Consider the following 20,529-nt stretch of genomic DNA (forward strand, 5'->3'; position numbering starts at 1 on the left):
AGAAATCTAAATAAAAATAGAAAATATTAAATTATGATTTTTATAAATATTTTAGTCTACTCTACTTATTACATATCTTCTATTGGTGATACATGGTGAGACTGTGCTTAGTGACTTTAACACTTGTATTATGAATGAAAGGAAGGCTGGAGAATGACCTTTAAGAATAATATACACATGTTCTTCTTTTAGGGATCTCAAAAATGATGTTCCTTGGTGCTGTTGGTGCTGCCTAGAGAAGTAGTGGAGATTATGTATTCACATGGAAAAAGAACACACATTCTTTTTTCCTATGTGATTCAGATGAAAAGAAAATAAAGAAACAAAGTACATTTAATTATGTAGTTATATGGGACAGAGCATGGCTATGTATCCCAGATTGATATTAATCCATTATCCATCCTAGTTAACCTTGGGCTTTCAATACTCCTGTTGAGTATTGGATCGAGTCTTGAGTGCTAGGATTGCAGAGACTCAGCATCATACCACCTTTAGTGTACTAGAAAACAATATCCCTTTTCAAGAAAATCTATAAAATTTTCATATGCACACTTTCATTTTTAATATTGACATTACAATCCTAAGAGTTTTCTATAAAGTTTTTCAGTTTATATTTTCATTTGGAAAGTTAATTAGTAGACTGTGTGGATTTAAAATCCTGCCAACTTAATTTTATATTTTCACCCTAGAAATAATTTATTTAATTCTGATTCACAATAGATAGAATACAAAGCAATAAAAGTTTAAGAGACACTATTGATTAACAAAGGACAAAACAATAAACAATATGTGGAAAATAAGAGATTAGCAATTCTATGTGATGTCATTATTCATTTTTGAAAGAATTTTCTCATAGTGTATTAAGTTGAATCATGAGGACCATATAATACATTAATACATTATTTTTGTTACATGACAGAGAAACAATCTTTGATGATTGCAAGTAGTTAAAATTTTGTGATGATTTCCAGATTTATTCATTTTGAGAACTTCAGTGTCCATTTCCACAAATGTCTGAAATAACTATAGATTTAGTATCACAAAGATCACCATATAGATTTACTCTGTTTATATATTAGTGTCTCCTAGCAACCTATTTCTAAACCATTATTATAAATTTTATGGCTTATATATCCTTAAAGTTGTCTCCTGACTTCAGGGAATGTCCATTCTATGTGAGAAGAGAAGCATATACATGCATTCATACAAACATTATTACTTTTTAGGTCACAGAGGGACTATAAAAATATACTTATAATGGAATTGTTGGGAGAGAAAAAGAGGATATCCCTAGGCTGCTTGGATGGTATTCAGTCTTCAGGCTCTCTTCTCAGCCTCTGCTTAGGCTGCCTCTCTTTTGTCTTGCTACTCAGACTGCATTTGCTGAGATAAGGATTCTTCCCTGAAGCAAGAGCTTAGGTAGAGATGTTTTAAGCCTTTGGACACATGAAAGCTGAAGGCATAATAATGCATGCTGCAAATAGTGCAGCCCAACACTGTAGCTCATTTCACACCCCAAAAGGTTTAAGCAATGAATAGAGCCAGGTGGGATTAAGCTAAAAAGGCTTTTGGAGAAGGAAGGTCTTTCTCTTCTGATTGGGGAGTAAGAAGGGGATTGATTTGGCAAGACAGAGTCCAGAACTTTTATAGATAGGGACTGGTAGGCAGAAGAGAGTCAGAAACAAAGTATCCCACTCTGACAGTCTCAACATTGGAAGTTCAGTAACACCATGTCTGACCTGGACATAATTTAATTGCAGTCTCATTCATTTAGTGCATTTATAGCAACAGCCCTATCACTCACCTAAGAAAACTTTTCAAGAGTAAGGTAAACGTATTGAATTTGAGATTTTTCTGACCTGAGGCCTTTAAAGTTTGCGACACATGCATAGAAGCAAAAACATGTCAATAGAAAAGTTATCCTGACCCAATCAAACCTTTGCGAAAGGTACCATACTCGCAGAAAGAGAAAAATCAATGGGCCAATGTTGTCATTACTCTCTGTTATCTTACAGACATAATAGTGTTTGGAAGAAAACAAACTGCTGGGTCTTCAACCAAAAATGTGGCTGAATGATGATGCTTTCAGGAGCTTGTCAAGGAGGGAGGGTCCTCTGTGGACACTCTCTTGTGTACTTTATGCAGCATGGAATTCCTTTACCTTTATTTTCTCAAGTGTTATGGGTTTTGTTTTTATTAAATTTATATATTATTCATGTTTTTATTTATTGTGCACATATTTGTGAGGATGCATGTTTGTGTATGTGTGTGTGCTCACATGAATATGTCTAAGCCAGACGACTGGTGTATACTCAGGCAAATCATTGCTATACCGTTTTAATTCTTGAGTTATAAGTTGTTGCCTTTGCTTGCCTATGTCCCTTGACCAGCCCTATAAGGTAACACCTGATCAGAGATGATTGTTGGGAAGCTGTCAAACTACTGTAGCTCATTAGCTCCTTAGTTATTTTTAATTAAGGCATCCTTAATTTTAAAGCAGGAAACAATGGGTGTGAATTGTATGTCAGGTAAATTACATGCATTTAGTGAAGTGTAACATTCACTGAAATTATTTAAGTAGTCACTTTAATAGAGTGAAAATTATTTTCCCAACAACTTGTTAAGAGCTTCTCCCACTCCACCTCTCTCCCCCCGCCTTTTCTGGATATGTATATGCATTTACTGACCCATAATTGAAATTAATGGATAAATGCAATAAAATGTATAAAAATATCTTTTGTTCACCAGATATAATTTTTGTCTGGAAGACTTACTGCTGAATAAGCTCACCCTTTCTAGGTCCTTCTAAACTCTGGCTGGCTGGTTCAAATCAGCTGTTCTGGCCCAAACTCCTCTCAAAGCTGGCTGATCCAAATTGGCTTCTCTAAGCTTCTGACTGAATTGCTCTGCCTGACCCCAAACTAACTCTGGCAATCTGTTCTGATCTTCTGGCTAGTTCTCATTCTCTGGCTCTTTCTGTCTTCATCTGAAACTTGTCTCTGTAAAACTGTTCTGGTAAAAACTGCCTCCTCTCTCTCTCTCTCTCTCTCTCTCTCTCTCTCTCTCTCTCTCTGTCTCTCTCTGTCTCTCTGTCTCTCTCTCTCTCTGTCTCTGTCTCTATCTCTGTCTCTCTGTCTCTCTCTCTCTCTCTCTCTCTCTCTGTGTGTGTGTGTGTGTGTGTGTGTTTACAGTTGTTATGAGTTAAAGCTTTGACAACATAGTTGAAAATTATCAGGACACCAGTAGACAAAGTATGTACAGAAACCAGAATGCAGTCTATGAAGGACACTGACAGAAATTACATACAGTAACCAGAATAATGTCTATCAATTTATCAAGCCAGTATAAGATACTAGTTTTAATTTCAGGTTTTCAGAACCTCATGCCAAATTGCAGAAATAAATTAATTGTGTGTTTGCATATGATCATTCATTTTATATTTTGAGATTGTAAATAATTACAACATCCATTCCATCCATTTAATTCCCTCCATTTAGTTAAGGTAATAGTTTTTGCAAACACCTTGAAGTAGAAGAACACTGATACAAGTCTATCTCTTGTCCTTTGAAAATGAGAGGATAAAAAAGACTAGTCTGGCATGTAAGGTAGAGATATATTGCACAGGACTCATAAGAGAGTTGACAACCCCTTCCAAAACGTCTAATTAAAAAATAAACAACTAACTTTATTTCACACTAATATTTTCTAAATATTAATTTTAATGATTTTACTAGGCAAATCTCATATGCATGGATTGGTCTGAAACTTTGGATTTCCTTCATAGAAAAAAATCGAAAACTCACCGTTCCCTTTAGCATTACTCTCACTTCCGTATAAAAACAAACCAAACCAACTAACCAACCAACCAACCAATCAACCAACCAACCAACCAACCAAATAACCAACCAAACAAACAAAACTTTCTTACTTTCATCAAAGACATAAAAATGTTATTCAAAGTCCTTTTTACTTGTGGATGCTAGAAATGGAATTAAAATGTTTAATACAAAGAAGTAAAAGCTGATGAAAGCTTCCTCGCATTATTTTCTCAAATCTGTGAGGAATTGCAGATCACATCCAATCTGCATAAATAACCTTGAGAGAATACAGTCCCCAGTTAAAAAATTGAATCCTAAATTATTTCCCACTGTACCAAACACATCATTTAAACACACTAAGTTTTTTTTTCCACTTCTATATGCCAGTCTCAACAACTCTCATTAAGGCTGTAATGTCTTTTCAGTTATTAAAGCACTATGGAGACTAATAAGCATGGATAGAAAGAAAGATTAACATCTTTGCACAAATTACCTGTATCATTTCAGAAGAAAGCAAGTACCTGGTCTTTTTCAAAAAATATTGTATCTAAGGCAATGGACCATGTCACTTATTTTCTATACTGGAGAGCCCTGTCTCTTGACCTCCATGTCTTGCAGCAAGAACTGTGATCCATAGGAAATGAGGTCAATGGGCCAGACAGTAGAGTCTGGCTGGGGATGCGATAACATGTAGATAATAGCACTCAGTGTTGTAGAATTGATTTATATTCACTCAACTCAAAGCACTCCCTTGAAAGCCTTTGCTGATATGCCCTAATTGAGTTCAAGTCTCCTCTACCACACTTTAAAATAGTATACAGTAATTTTCTGTTGACATCCTTATCTCCACCATATAAATATGTAAAACCGAATCTTAATTTATTCCTTCATGGACCTGATTTAATATCATCACTAATGCTTTTATGAATCAGGAATAATCAAAATATACTTACAAAGCTTAATTGCACTAAATACACATGCATTCATTCTAGTATATTCTGTTTTGTATCTGTAAAAATATCACTTCATCTCAGATACTTAACTCAAATTAATTAAACATATTTTGTTTTTTCATGTTTGAAATTATAGTATATTTGCAACATCTATCCCATCTCTTCCATCCATTCTTACCCCTTCAAATACCTTCTTGCTCTCTTTCAAATTCATGACCTCTTTGTTTATTGTTATTACACAGACATACACATATATATGTTCATGTGCATGTGCAAATATAACAAAGTGAGATGATGATCACTTTGATTTTCATAAACAAATGAAGCACATGCATCTTCTAAAAGGAATTGAAATATGATTCACAAATCACAGTATGAAGATTTTTGTATTTATAACTCTGGAGTAATGTCAAAATATTGGTGACGTTCAGAGGCCCTGTTTTGGGAACAAAGTAAACCAATCAGTATCTTCAGCTCCACGTTTGCAAAGGGAGTCTTTTAAAGAGATCCTCAGATCACTAAGCTTTGAACAGTAGAAGCAAAGTCCTACTGTTTTCAGTTGCCTAGCCTTACTGAAATTGCTATTAGACTGAATTATTGTTAAAGCGTGAATCCAGAATAAATGTCACAATCTAGTGTTTTAATTAAAGTTAGAAAAATGAACAAATTGTCAACTTCTATATTTTCTTGACTCTTCCAAAATAAAAAATGACTCCAAATATTACTCCTGGTATAACTCCTACCATTCCAAAGTTCTTTTTGTTAAATCCTCCTTAAATTGAAGTGATTTTATTAAAATGAAATCTATATTTTTAAAAAGGATGGAGTGTACATGTATATGGGCATTTAAAATACATGGAATTTTAATTGATATTCATAAATCAAATTGAAGATCATTTACATAGTATGTATGATAAAACTCCCTTCTTACCTCTTATTATGATAGGAATCACCTTTTAGCTGAGGCCCAATATGGATGTACATAATTTGAGAAGACAATAGACACTAGACGATTTCATTAAAAGCTATAGGAAGTTCTCACATGTCTCTAACATTTCACATGAAACAGCATATTATTATCCATACCACTATGTGTAGTTGCTGTGTCTTATCAAGGCATTATTACACAATAAGAGTCTCCCAGTCTATCAGTCACACAGTGTTACAGCATAAGCTTGGAACTTTGCTACTGGCTACTGCCTGTGAGAGTATTATCAGGAAGACTACTATTTTGTTGTTGTTGTTGTTTGTTTGTCTCACTATGTAGTCATGGATGTCCTGGAACTTACTGTACAGTCTAGACCAGGCTGGCTTTAAATGGCACTTCTCTTGCTTTTGTTTTCCAGACACTGATATTGTATGCATATGCTATTAAACATGTCTGGAAAATCTTTTATGTGAATTATAAATCAGTTAGAGCAAAGTATACTTTACTGAAAACAAAAACTTCATATATAGATTTGGATGTCTATAAATTTGTTTTCCCTCCTTAACTTTATATCCTTATTGTTAATTCTTTCAAATCACTTAGGTTTAATGACTACTGTTACTACCTTTTGAAAAATCATTTTTGTTTTATTTAAATGTGTTCACTTCCAGATATCAGGTTACCTTGCCACTCATCAGATGTATTATTATTTAGAATCTCTACATAGGCAAACATTCACAAAGTACATGTCTATAACAAATCATATAAAGATACATATGCATCCAGGTAATTTTCAAGCCCATGTCTTTGTACATTTATTTGTGGTTTAGTTTGTTTATTATTTATTTTGATTTTGGTTTTGAGATAAGATTTCATGTAGTCCAGGCAAGGCTGACCTTGAATTCTTAACTGTTACATGTACTACCATGTATGACTGTGCCTTTTAGACTATATTGGAAAATCATTTAACCTTTCATGGTGAAATCAATCATTATTGTTTATAGCTAGACAACCTTTTCACACATTTATATATCTAGACACATGTGTAGGTATAGGAGTTAATTTAGTTCCTTTGTTGATATTTACCTTGTAACATTGTTTTTGGATTCAGATTGATAATGGATAAACTTAATATATGCTTTAGTTTAGAACACAAAATATCCAAAAGCTTCATGTGTTGGAACTTAAGTCCCAACAAGATTCTGCATAGAGAAGGTGGAGATTATTATAACTGATGGCTGTTGAGAGAGGGAGAGTCAATTCTCTTTAAGGTGTGGCTCCTCTTAGGTCTAGTGTGCCTCAGTAGCTGGTTCATAGCCCAAAACCTAAGTATTATTAATTAGACTTGATGGGCTTATAAGAACAAAGGAAATGGAAACACAGTGTTGAGTGAGTGCGGAAAGGAAAGTGGAGATGAGAGCAGTGACAAATATCATCAAAACACAATGTATGTAATGCCCCAAATCAATAAGTTTACAAATCCATTAGCACAATTCTTATTTGAGTTTCAGTATGAGTTGATGGTTATTTTTCTTTTTTCTTTTTTTGGCAAAAAAAAACATGTTCTAAATTTATACTATAAATTTCAGATAAACCAAAATTGTCAATTTCTTAAAAGAGATCTCAGTAGTGATCCAGTGAAATGAGTCAATGTATAACAGGTCTGCCATTAACTCTTGATCTAACTGTGTTGGATACCCAGTGCCCACATTGTAGAAGAAGAAAACCAACTCAAAAAGTTGTCCTCAGAGGGTTTTTATTTTATTTGTTTATTTATTTTATTTATTATGTACTGAGGTGACTATGTTTTTTTGTCCTCAAGTTCACTATATTGTTTATTATATTCATTTCTCTGGGACAAATCCAACTTGGTCATACTGGATAATCCTTTCAATACATGCCCATATTTGATTTACAAGTATATGATTTAGCACTTGTGAATCTATGATCTATGTTGGTTATACTAGTAAATAAAATATAATTCCAAATACCAAATACCAAAACTTTGTTGTACTCTGACCTTCATATATGTACTCTGGCATGTATATACTATTTCTTTTTCTTTCTTTCATTTGTTCATCCTTTCCTTCTTCCTTCCTTCCTGTCTTTCTTTCTTTCTTTCTTTCTTTCTTTCTTTCTTTCTTTCTTTCTTTCTTTCTTTCTTTCTCTTTTCTTTCTTCCTCTCTCTCTCACACACACATACACACACAAATACACATACATTACAAGTATTATTAATAATAAAAAAAATAGGAAAGCAGATTATAATCACTTACCCTAGTCCCAGAAGATGACAGACTTCATTTGAAATTTGTGTGGTCCAGTTCTCAGCACAAGCTATATGCCATTTGCTATGGATATTGAATTGTACCAACCCATTGTTGCTCCTTGTGCCATTGAGAAAACGCACTAAAAATGCCGAGAATAGGATGGCGGTTACAAGAAACAAGTGGCCATATGGTCAAAGAGAAAAATTTTATCTATACTGGAGGAAGAAAGTTTTTGTGACCAAGTACACAGTGAAAATATGTTCAGTATCTACTCTTAAATTGCTAAAATAATAAGTAAATAAATTTCAAACTGTCTCATCACAACAAACAATTAACACTTGAGGTGCTGCTTCTATTGATTAGCCAGGTTTGTTCATTTCACATTGTATGCATAATGCAAAATGTCACTTTTTATCCTATAAAGTTATACCTATAATTTTAAAATTTTCAACAGAATTTGTAAAATACCAATAAGTATATAGAGATTCATTTAGGATATTAGATTATACACAGGGTCATCTTGGGTAAGTTCATACAGGAATGGTAGCCTCAAAGAAAATGTGCTCATACCTATCAGTTGGATTAGCAATTGATTGTAATTTTTTGAAGAGTATCTTAGAAGATATAAATTGAAAAATCCAAATTGAGCTGATATTATTTTGTCTTTTTCTATGACTATAAAATGAAAAGAAGCAAAATGTTCAAGTTTATTTCCCAGAAAATGAACAAAAATAAAGTTGTGTGTTTGTCATTTAAGTTATTAAAATTTATTTATGAAAAGCATTGTTTATAAGCTTATAGACTAGAAGAGGGAAAAATGAAACTCAGGAGGAAGCTCATGTATTTAGTACACTTGAGCTGCCTTTCCAGAAATGTATTTTTATTTGCTGTATTTGCTCTTTGATTTCTCTCTTCTTCCCACTATCTTACACACATTCTGCAGAGAATATTGGGCTCATTATGCCCAGGAAGGGGTTCACCCTAAGCTTGTTTTCAAGGAAAAAAATTCTCAGCGATGGCATGTGGGGAGCCGCAGCTGCCACCCTATACATATATATTGAACACCTGGTCTCTGGCCAGAGCAGAGAGCATTGAGATAACCAAGCCTTAGTTGGAAAAGCTGTGTGCCTCCAGTTTATGATGCAAGCTAGCATGATTTCCTACAGCCTATTGTGCTTTGCCACGTAGCCGATGCTGATTGGGACCAGGGAAAGTATTTAACCCACAAGGGCTGGGGGCTGGAGAGAGAATAATAATTAGGAGTAAGTATGTAGGGAATGGGAGTAAGATGTATAGGTAGGAGTAAGTATGTAGATATAGAAGTAAGATGTATGTAAGAATATAGATAGGAGTAAGTATGTAAGAAGTAAGATGTAAAGAATAGAAGTAAGATGTAAGAATAAGAATAGAAGTAAGATGTATGAAGTAAGATGTAGGGAATAGGAGAAAGTAGGAAATAGGAGTAAGTAAGACGAAAGTAGAAAGATGTAACTAGTAAGATGTAAGAAGAAGATATAGAAGAATATAAAAGAAGCTAGCTAGAGAAGAAATAAAGATAAAGGTTCCTGATTAAACTGCATGGAGAAGAGCTCATGTTTGCCTCCTTATTTCCGCTGGAAGGAAAAAGGTGGCCGACAATGGCAGTCTGAGCTACAAACACCATGCTGTTGTTGTTTTTACTTTATTCTCTCACTAAAAGAGTTTGATATTGAATTAAATAGATGGTGATTCAAAAGCCATTCTTAGCTCTTGTGAGGCATGTGATCTCTGACAGATGCATAAGTTTTTCAAAACTCAGTTTCTTCAGGGCTAAATCATGTTAGTTATTGATACATAACTCTTTCATTTATATTGCAATGTACATAATATATGTAATAGGTTTTAGAAGTAAAATTAAAATAATACATGATAAAATAATACATTATTCATACAATTATTGCATTCTGAAATGAGGACTTGGCCTGAAACCAATCAAAGAAGTAGAAAATACTTATGAACTAAAAATATAAAGAGAAACCTGTTATAATATCCATCCAGATGCTCCTTCAGAAGGTAATAAACAAAATAGAGTAGCGAATGGGCTGGGTACTAAGGTGTCTGGTTACTTATTTTTGTCTTTTATATTTATGTATTCTGACTAAAACTTTTTGATCCTAGACCTACAGTTATTACACATAATCAAGGCATATACACAAACTAGAGGTCTATATATTAGTTTTACTACAAACTAAAATGGTTTCCAAGCTCATATCAGGAGAGTGGTTCACATTCCTTAACACTTTCAATGAAACAATATGTATTCTTCCTTTCATGGTTGGAGAATCTAAAATCAAAGTTAATGCAACCCAAGCGTTTTCATGAACATAAGACATACCACAGTTTGCTTCATCAGAGCCATCACTACAGTGTGGGTAGCTATCACAGAGACTTCCCATTGGAATGCAGTTTCCGTCTTTGCACTGAAATTCGTCATCCTGGCAGGGCTCTGTTTATTTTATAGAGCAAAATAAATGCATAAACAAACAAACAAACAAACAAACCATGATGTTTCTGCATACCCATTCCGTTTATGGCCCTTTAAGTATTAGACATTTGCTTTAGTGCTTGAAGGAAGAAGATTCAATGTTGAAATACCTCAAAATTTCTTACCCAGATTGCTTCAGAAACAGTACTAAAGGTGTGCATATGGCTTAAATGAATATAGATTAAACCTTGGCCATCTTTTTTTTTTTTTTGCAAAAGTGCATCAGGGAACGTTCCAAGAGGTAACTGAGATTGTTCTTAAAAGAATCCAAACCTACAGATCTCAGGTATGGCTGGAAGATACCTCCCTCAAAGAGACTCATAGTCATGACTTAGGAAGAAGGGCTTTGTGACAAGAGGCACTCTGTTCAGATCACATATAATGTTGATACTCTGTGACTGCACAATGGTATATGGAGACACTTAACACCTCATGCTCTGTGGTACATTGACAATCTGGAAGCAAAAACAAAACCCTTTGATAACAAGAAGACTCAGGAGACCTCTATTTTGAAAACAACTAGAAAGCATAAATTAGAATCAAAATTGTATCACCATATCAATCTTTGATTTATTTCACTAAATCACAACTTATATTAGAAAGATATCAGAAATGAAACAAAGAACTATTTCCATGGAAAAAGTTACTTAAAATTAACTATTAATTTGGCATACATGTGTATGTGTGTGTATGTGTGTGTATGTGTGTGCTCTGCACTAATCAGAAGTACATATAAAAAAATGGTAGGTATTGAACTTTGACAAAAGTTATAAAAAGTATAAATTATATGCCAGGATTTTTTCTAGAAACAATTGCTCTGTGTTGGCTAATTTGACAATATTTTAGGAAGGTGGAGTTCAACTTTTATTGATTTTTTTATACATGTATAAAATTATTAAAATACATCCAGGTATAAAACACCAACATTATTCTCACTTTTTCTATCATTATTCTCTCTACATAGTCATCAGTTTTCGGATACAAATACAGCTAGAATGTGGTTGGTTATCCCATGCTATCTGGGCCATTATTGTATTTGTAAGCCTTGCCAGACCAGTCATTATTGTAGCTCTCAGGGTTTATTTATAATGACCAAAGGTGGTGGCCCTTTAGGGAGATCATTTTAGCTAGGAATCTAAGTTTTAGAGTCAAATCTGACAAAAGTATTAAATATTGGTACATTTTTAATGAGAGATTTTAAATTATTCTTTGAAGATTTCATACATGTTTGATTATGCTCCCTTAGCTTCTAAAGTTGATACACACTCCTTCCCTTCCTATCCAATTTTGTGTCTTTTTAATCATTCAAGACTGACTGTATACATAAATTAATCTTTCTGAGATTATTGGATCCTGAGTAACTTTTTAGGAACCACATTTCTAAAGAAAAATGACTCTCCTTCATTTAGTAGTCATCAACTTCCAATAGCACAGCAGATAAGGATAATGGGTCTCCCGAGACTCATCCATCCATAGTAGATTATTGATTTGCTTGTTCTTGAGCACTTCTTCTGCAATAGTATTGAGAATGTAACTAAGAGTTCATCCTAAATTCCTTCAAGGTCTCAAGAAGATCACTTAAGAGGGGATGTAAAGATTGCAAGAGATGAGAAGTGCAAAGAAGTTCCATGAAATGTTGTCTTCTTGAATGACATATCCATAGCAGTCACAAATTCATAGCAGCTATGATCACTTGAACAAGATCTACTCAAGAACAAGCAAGTCAACAATCTAGTGCGGATGTAGGAGTCTCTTTTGACCCATTATCATAACCTGAGGTGCCTTTGGAAGTTGATAGTTCCTAAAGGAAGGAGATCCATTTTTCTTTGGGAATGTGGTCCATAGAAGGTTACCCATGGTCTACTAGATGACCTCACACTCATTATTAATTGGTAATATTAATTGGACTAGGAAGGATAAAACCCAATGGATCACTGTAATTGCTATAAAGAAAGAGAAATCGAGTTTGAACCTAGTGACCCACTTGGTGGAAGAAGAGAATGAACTCCTATGATGATTCTCTGATTTTGGCATTAGTGCCAATAAACAGATGTCCACACACATACACATATTCACTAAGAAAATGTAAAAAGCTAACGTAAAATTTAAAAAGCAGAGGGTCTAATGTTGAGAGGTGGAACTGGAGCATGGAGGTGGATATAATAAAATATATACATATATGTGAGTCTCAAAAATTAAATTGTTATTTTAAAATTCTCTCTCTCTTTCTCTGTCTCTGTCTCTCTCTTTCTTTCTTTTGGGTGTGTCCTAACATTGAGCTCTAACACATCTCTCTGTTAAGTCAGCATTCCTGTCCTTCACTGTGGTGAAGGACACACTTTTCTCTTCAAATAACTAGACAGGCAGGGAGTATATCTAACCATTCTCTCTTGGTAACAGAAAATAATAACTGAGAATGTTTGTCTATTTTAAGCTTTAAAATATCCTGTCTTCTACCCAAAATCTAATTTGCCTTAATGAAGGTATTTTTAGGAGGTTATGACTGGCATTTTCTCCAAATTTTTATAACAGGAGAAAAATAGGTTATATATCTCAAAACATAATTTTATTAGGGAGGTTCTAGTAAATGCAATTATCAATTTGTTTCACAAACACATATTTTTAAACAGATTACTGAGATGACAAATGACCCCAAATGATTATATATATATATATATTTTTTTTACATGAATCATGAGTATCTTAGTGGGGATGTTTCTCTTCCTTTTAGATCTTATAATTTCTTTAACTTACATTTAGAATATAGGAAATCTTAAAAGTAAATACACATACATAAATATGCATTCTATTACAATATGTATTTTAGCAAATATTAATTTTTATAAAGTAACAGATTAATTTGGGACCCATAATCACATATTTTAATATACTCTATGCTAGTCATTATGTTACTATTAAATTAATTTTCATGTTTTCCATAGCTATTATAATCATTATGTCAGATGAATTTACAATGACAGTACTTATTTATAGATACATTTATTGACAAGTTTTCTTTTGTTGTTATAGTCAAGCTATATTCAGTTGTCATATTTTATTTAATTAAAATAAATATAAGTATATGAATAAAATTTGAGTATAAAAATATACCATGTCCTTGTCTAAAAAACATGTACTTTTCTGTCCTTCTGTACTCAAAGCTGTTAGGATTATACCTGAAAGTCCAGAAAGATAGCTAGTTTAGATATTAGAATGTATTAGATAAACAATTTCCAAATGGAGAAATATGGTATATTGTTGTTGAAGTGAATAGGAATTATAAAATCTAAGAGGAGGTATGAATAAGCTACTTAAAGCTTTCCATATATGTCTAAACTTGATTTTATTTTTTGGAACATATATTATTCCAGGTCATTAGGAAGTCTTTGATACAACAATTTACTCTCTCGAGAGTCTGAAATCTTACATCAGATAGTTTTATGCCCATGGTTAGAGAGGAAAATGTAATATTACTCAGACTTGAATTTCCTCATCTTCTCTTTATGAAGTCTCTATAGCTCTGCTTGATTTAGACACCATATGCTTGCCTTTTAAAAAGAAACTGAATTGGTTTTTTAAGGCACACAGCACAGAAGATGGGAAGGGCTTGGGAGCCCTGATAGTAACACCAGCTGCCATTTGTGAGTTGCCTGTATACTCTACTGAATCCCACCTGAAGATGACTTGAATCAGAAACAAGCAAGTGGTGCACATTCACAACTAACTTACCATAATAAATATCTACTGTGAATCCTTAAGTTCATCATGAGTGGAAATGGTGAGGAGAGGATAAAGAAAATAAAATATGCCTTATAACTCTAATAGAAAATGGTCAAGTACTCCTAAAATGTCCCAGAGGACAAGGAAAGTCTTTGCAAGCACTGGAAACAGTTTATAGCATAATTTTCACATATTGTTTTCTGAAATTATTGCCAAAGCAGAACATCAATAGAAGGGATACTCAATCTCACTATTCATTACTGGCTTGATTATCTTTTAATGCCAAGTCCCTGTTTCTCTGTTTTTTTAGGGTTTTGTTATTAAAAACAAACAAACAAACAAACCAACAACAAAAAAGAAACGTGATGAAAAAATACTATGCTGAGAACAACTGTGTCACTGTCACTACAGAAAACTGTCTTCTAGGTCCAGCAGGAACAGCAGCTCAGAATTGGATATAATAGTCATGACTGATGTTCACCCGCCTTCAATTAAAAAGTTTCTTCTTTTACAAACAAGATATTCATGACCAAAATGTGGGTCCAGGAAAGCAAATGCAAGGACTCCCTTTTACATAAACTGTATATGCTTTGTATTGACTGCATTAAACTATATGATTTTACTAACTTTCTCAGAGACATTTTTCAAAATACTTAGCACTCTCTTTATCAAGAGTATGAATTATATAAAAGCAATAATGAATAACTTTGTTAGAAGAGATGTATTTGTTCTTGATTTTGAAAGTCTATACTATTCGGTTTTTTTCATCACTTGCCATTTGTATCTATAACATAGGATGGTAAAGACCTATTGCTTTTATAAACATTGTTTTGAGGCACTTTCATTTTTCTATGTAGAAGAACTACAATTATTTCAATTGTTTAGGTTTGTAACAAATCCACTAATCTACTGGTTGGTGTATAGATACCTAAATTACTTCAGTTGGATTTATTTTTATTTCCATTTTAAAAATGCACATAATTATTTTATGAAAACTTCTTTTCATGAAAAAGCTCTTGAAAACTTGTTGAGAAGTTTATCCCTCTGGCACGATAAATACCTTTATGTATTAGCTGTTTTCCTTTTTAATTGTATGATATGCTGCATAGCTTAGCATATAACCATACTGGATTCATGCACACGTCTATCCTGCATTAAATACACATGATATGCTCTCCTCCTTAGCATGTAGATAGTTACTGAAGTCTCACAAGAAACAGGTAATACTGGTATTTGTGCATTTTTCATTGTGCAGTATTTTTTTAAACCTAAAATATCATTATTTTAAATTTTTATCAATAAAATTGATTCAGAAATCAATGTGCTCGAAGATATGGATTTTATTTGTAAATATTATTCTTTGTGAAACTCAAAATAGTAAATAGACGTAGCTATAATATCGATACTTTCCAATTAATTTTTATTTTACAAAGCACAGTAGATGTCAGGATTTTCCAGTTCATTTTCATCAGTCCTAGAAAGTGTGTTATTTTTCCCCATGTGTGTGTGTGTGTGTGTGTGTGTTTTTTTTTTTTTTTTTTTTTTTTTTTTTTTTTTTTTTTTTTTTTTTTTTACAGTGTGGTCTTTATTTTTTATTGGATATTTTTCTTTATTTACATTTCAAATGTTATCCCCTTTCCTGGTTTCCCCTCTGGAAATCCCCTATCCCATCCTCCCTCCTTCTTTTATGAGGGTGCTCACCCACCCACCCACCCACTCCCACTCCCTGCCCTGGCATTCCCCTACACTGGGGCATAGAGCCTTCACAGGACCAAGGGCCTCTCCTCCCACTGATGCCTGACAAGGCCATCCTCTGCTGCGTATGCAGCTGGATCCATGGGTCCCTCCATGTGTACTCTTTGGTTGGTGGTTTAGTCCCTGGGAGCTCTAGGGGGTCTGCTTGGTTGATATTGTTGTTCTTCCTATGGAGTTGCAAACCCCTTCAGCTCCTTCAGTCCTTTCTTTAACTCTTCCATTGGACCTTGTGCTCAGTCCAATGTGTGGCTGGGAGTATCTGCCTGTCTTTGTATTTTCTGAACTTGAAGCAGGGTGTTCTTCACTCTCTTTCTTTCTTTCTTTCTTTCTTTCTTTCTTTCTTTCTTTCTTTCTTTCTTTCTTTCTCTCTCTCTTGTTCTTTTTCTTTTTTTCTTTTTCTTTCTTTCTTTCTCTCTTTCTTTCTTCTTTTGGTGTGTGGTCTTGCATTCCCCATTTACTGATTCCCAGCCTTTCCCTTGCACCCAGTTAATATTTTAATTGGGTGTCATTTGCATCCCAGCAGTTCCAAGCTAATCTCCCTCCTCTCTTAACAAGGTCTTGGCATAAGGAAAATCTCTTCCTCACTGAGCCAATAACTTTGAACTTTATGTTAAAATATAACTTTGGTGAGTAGAAATCACAAAGCTTCCTAGAGAAGTGTTGATGTACCAAAAATGTTTACTCCTGTTATGACAAAACTCAGGTAACCATTATATTGATAAAGAGGAGGGAGAAAAATTGGCAATATGCTGAGAAAAACAAACTCAGAATGCAAACATATACATTGTGACTTGGGCTTGAAGTTTCCCTGTTTCCTTGTTTTGTTCCTGTCCACTCTAAGGAGGTGTGCATTACTTACCTGGACTCCCCAAGTAATAGCCGGAAGTGAAATTTGCTTTGAAGCCCTTGCCTCTGTTCTCCATGTTTGTGGTGAAAATTACAGTCATCCTATTCGTGGTGGAGAACAAGTCCTTCATAGAACCAGATCCTGTGTACACGGCTGCCGCAAAGAGAAAAGAGACTGTAAGTTCTAGAAGTAGGACTGCATTAAGCAGGGCGCATCTAAAGCATATGCTTATAGTTGAGATACTGGTTCTTAACTGCTTTATCTATTAGAAGCAGAAAAACAATTCCAGAACAAAACAAATCCTATCTACAAGTTACAGTATAATTTAGATATCCTTGTGAAATTTTTATTTCTTTGGATTTTGTGAATATTAAGAAGTAAAATAAAAAGGTAAGAAAAATAAGTAAAATAATAAACTTATTTTCCTTGATCATATAAGCAGGGTTTTTATTGAGTAACACAATTTACCCTGAAAATTTAACACCAACATCAATAACGAAACAGCAAAAATAATTGGAAATGTGTTTTCAAATGGATATAAAGATCCTGATGAAATTTTTCCAAATTCTTGCTAGTCCCACAGGATTTCATTGTCGTTCTGACAATCCATTCCAGAAAGCTGTGATCTGGAATCCTGTGGATCCTGACACATGTGGGGAGTCCTCACTATCATCCTGGTCCTTCAGAGGGTAGAGACTCATGGTGAGTCTTCATTCTTTTGTAATTTCTATGTAACGGTATCCTGATTTAAGGAACCTCAGGTAGATTTTAAAATTAAAGATGAACATGAGTTACAAGAAGAACTAGATAAAACCCATTTTGTGGTGCAGCATAAACATCTAAGGTTCTTTGTAATTGAATGTGTGGCTTACCTTACCAAAAATATTTCTTTCTTAAAATGAAAGTCTCAATAATATAATGTAATCTTATGCTTAGCTAATAACCTTTAAATGTGCTAGTATATATTTTATTATCCAGACACAAATATTTCTCATGCGTAGTTAGAAAATAATAATCAATAGCAATAGAGCAAAATAAACATTAGAAACTTGAATCATCCTCAGCTGTTGAGAATAGGATGCCATGAACAATAATAAACAAAACAGTGATAAAATACAGAATAAGACAACTTAAGATATTTACAAGGAGCAGTGTTTGGATATGTTAGGGTCAGAGGAGATCTGGCTTAATTATTATTTTTGAACACCTGTTGTACACACATTTCATAAAACTACATAGCAAGATATGCATGGTGCATCTATAGTTAATTATTACCAACTTTTAAGAACTGTGAAGCAAATATATCAATCCTGATTAGCAAAGAGTGTTCTAGAGGCATGCAATCTTGTCATTATTGCAAATATGTACCAAAATAAAACCCAGTGCATCCTGGGAAGACTTGGCAGAAGGGAAATCATTACCAGAATATATTGTTTAAAAAATATTTTCAATAGAGTGAAAAAAATCTTTAATATGTTACCTTGCTGTTATGTTTTTTCATCTTGCCAACTGTAAAATACTCACATCTGCTTCAATGTGCTCTCTCTGTAAGTCAAGCATCTTGAGCTATACAGCTTACAGAGGGTTGAAATTTCAGTCTTACCTAAGAGCAGGGAGTCAAATTCTCCCCCATCTCTAACTTCAACCACATCGTTGATGTTTTCTAAATCGAATTCTTGAAAATGAAGTTGAATATTTTTTCCCCTCTGTGCATTTAAATTCCATATACCTTGAAGACAATAAATAATGACAATTAATTTACAATGTTCATGTTTGTATTTTTTTTAATTTTTATTGTTTGTGCATTTGTGTATGTGTGTATATGCGGGTGGTATGTGTGTGTGTCTGTGTGTGTGTGACTGGTCTTCCCAGACTACACAAAGGACAACTTGCTAAAGTAGTTCTCTTTGTCTACCAGTGAGGTTCCCAGAATCAAACAGAGGACATCATGTTTATTGGCAAGAGAGAATCTTTACCTGATAAGCTGCTGAACCAGGCCCAGTTCATCTAATTTTCCATGATCAAATAAGCAAGCTCTGATATTTATTTGAAAGCATCTCCATTCATTAAAATAAATTTCAAGCTTTTACTTCTTTCTTTAAAAAATTGCCTGCCTCGGAAAGCCAACCCTGCCCCTTGCCAGCTGCAGCATAGAGTGAAGTAGCTAGTGTTGGAGAGCTTGCCCTGGTGGTGTAGGTATGGAAGAGCTAGTGGGCTGAGCAACTAATTCAGCTACCACCCAGGCCCAGATCCAGGGCTTTGAGTTGGCCCAGCCCAACATCAACTTAATCTATGAACTTATGGAACAAATGAAGGAGCTGGTCCTATAGATCTAAAGCTGCAGGATCTCCATGACACAGGGCAACAACAGAATATCAGAGTGAAGTCCCAGTGAAAGATCCAGTATTGATAATGGAGGTGTTGAACCAGACCAACGACTCACTGTAACGAACATTTGCAAGTAAAGAAGTATGGGCCACATGGTATACTGTGATACACACTGTGGCACACTCAAGCTTCCATGATGTTTAAAAGAAATTGCCTGCCTCAATACACGTTCCTTGTTTAAAATTAATTTCTGAGTTGACTTAGCATGCAGGTTCTCTTTTGTAATCTTTCCTTCTACACTCTGAGTATTCTCACTCACATTTCAAGAGTCAGCCTCTGTCTGTAGAGTCCTGACCTCTCCAGGTATTTGCATTATGCATTTTATTTGATGAAAAGATAGGTAGACTGTATATGGAGCACACACGCACACACACACACACACACACACACACACACACACAGTATTGTCTATTTGGAATACTCATGGGTCTACTTTCCATTTTTGGTAACAGCAGCGTCATTTGTTGTCTCACCTTATGTTGACCCTCCTCATATTTTGTATCACAACTAACCAGAGAAACTTCAATCCTGCCTCCTATGCTCCTCAACTCTCAGCATTCATTGCCCCATCAGAGTGCAAGATAATGACACATCTTATGTTCTGATTAGAGGCTGTTGATGCTCCCTCCTCAACCTCTAGCTATGACAAATAGACGGAGGGATCTGCCTGAAATACAAACTGATTCTCTCATGCTTATGCAAATTTCTGGAAATTTCCTCTTCTCTCTCATATAAAACTTGAATCCTATAACAGAGCAAAATTTCTTCACATTACCAATTTTAACCAATTGCAGTTAATTGGTTTTCCTTAAAGAAAGTCTTTTTTTATTAGATATTTTCTTTATTTATATTTCGAATGATATCACCTTTCCTGGTTTCCCCTCCAAAAAAAACCAAAAAACAAACAAAAAAAAAAAACAAAAAAAACCCCAAAAAACCCTGTTCCCCTCCCCCATCCCTCTGCTCACCAACCTACCCTCTCCTGCTTACTGGCTCCGGCATTCCCTTACACTGGGGCATAGAACCTACACAGGACCAAGGGCCTAATGAAAGTCTTGATTCTTGGACTTGTCTGTGAAGATCCCTGCCTTTCTTTTACTTGTATTTTAATAATATCTTGAACATTTGTAAGAAATAATCCGCTGGGAAGAGACTACCACTTGGTTGTCCATTACCAAATGATCATCCCTAAAAGCATATATGTGTATTTCAGTATTATATAATACATGGTTATGTGTATATATATATATATATGTATATATGTATACATGTATATGTATCTATTGATCTCTATATATGTATACATACATATATATATATATATAT

At 34.1% G+C, this 20,529-nt stretch overlaps 1 protein-coding gene across 1 annotated transcript in view; it reads right to left on the bottom strand.

Annotated features, from left to right (window-relative positions):
• Tmprss15 (transmembrane serine protease 15) overlaps positions 1 to 20,529 on the bottom strand; it is a 117,962-nt gene that overhangs the window by 23,125 nt on the left and 74,308 nt on the right. The window contains exons 16-19 of the mRNA XM_031360392.1: positions 18,419 to 18,544; positions 16,828 to 16,968; positions 10,344 to 10,454; positions 7,976 to 8,108 (exon numbers count right to left, since the gene is read on the bottom strand). Of these exons, the coding sequence (XP_031216252.1) occupies positions 7,976 to 8,108; positions 10,344 to 10,454; positions 16,828 to 16,968; positions 18,419 to 18,544 (511 nt within the window). The remainder of the gene's footprint in view (positions 1 to 7,975; positions 8,109 to 10,343; positions 10,455 to 16,827; positions 16,969 to 18,418; positions 18,545 to 20,529) is intronic.

The sequence above is a fragment of the Mastomys coucha genome, unplaced genomic scaffold (assembly GCF_008632895.1).
Source record: "Mastomys coucha isolate ucsf_1 unplaced genomic scaffold, UCSF_Mcou_1 pScaffold12, whole genome shotgun sequence".
NCBI lineage: Eukaryota > Metazoa > Chordata > Mammalia > Rodentia > Muridae > Mastomys > Mastomys coucha.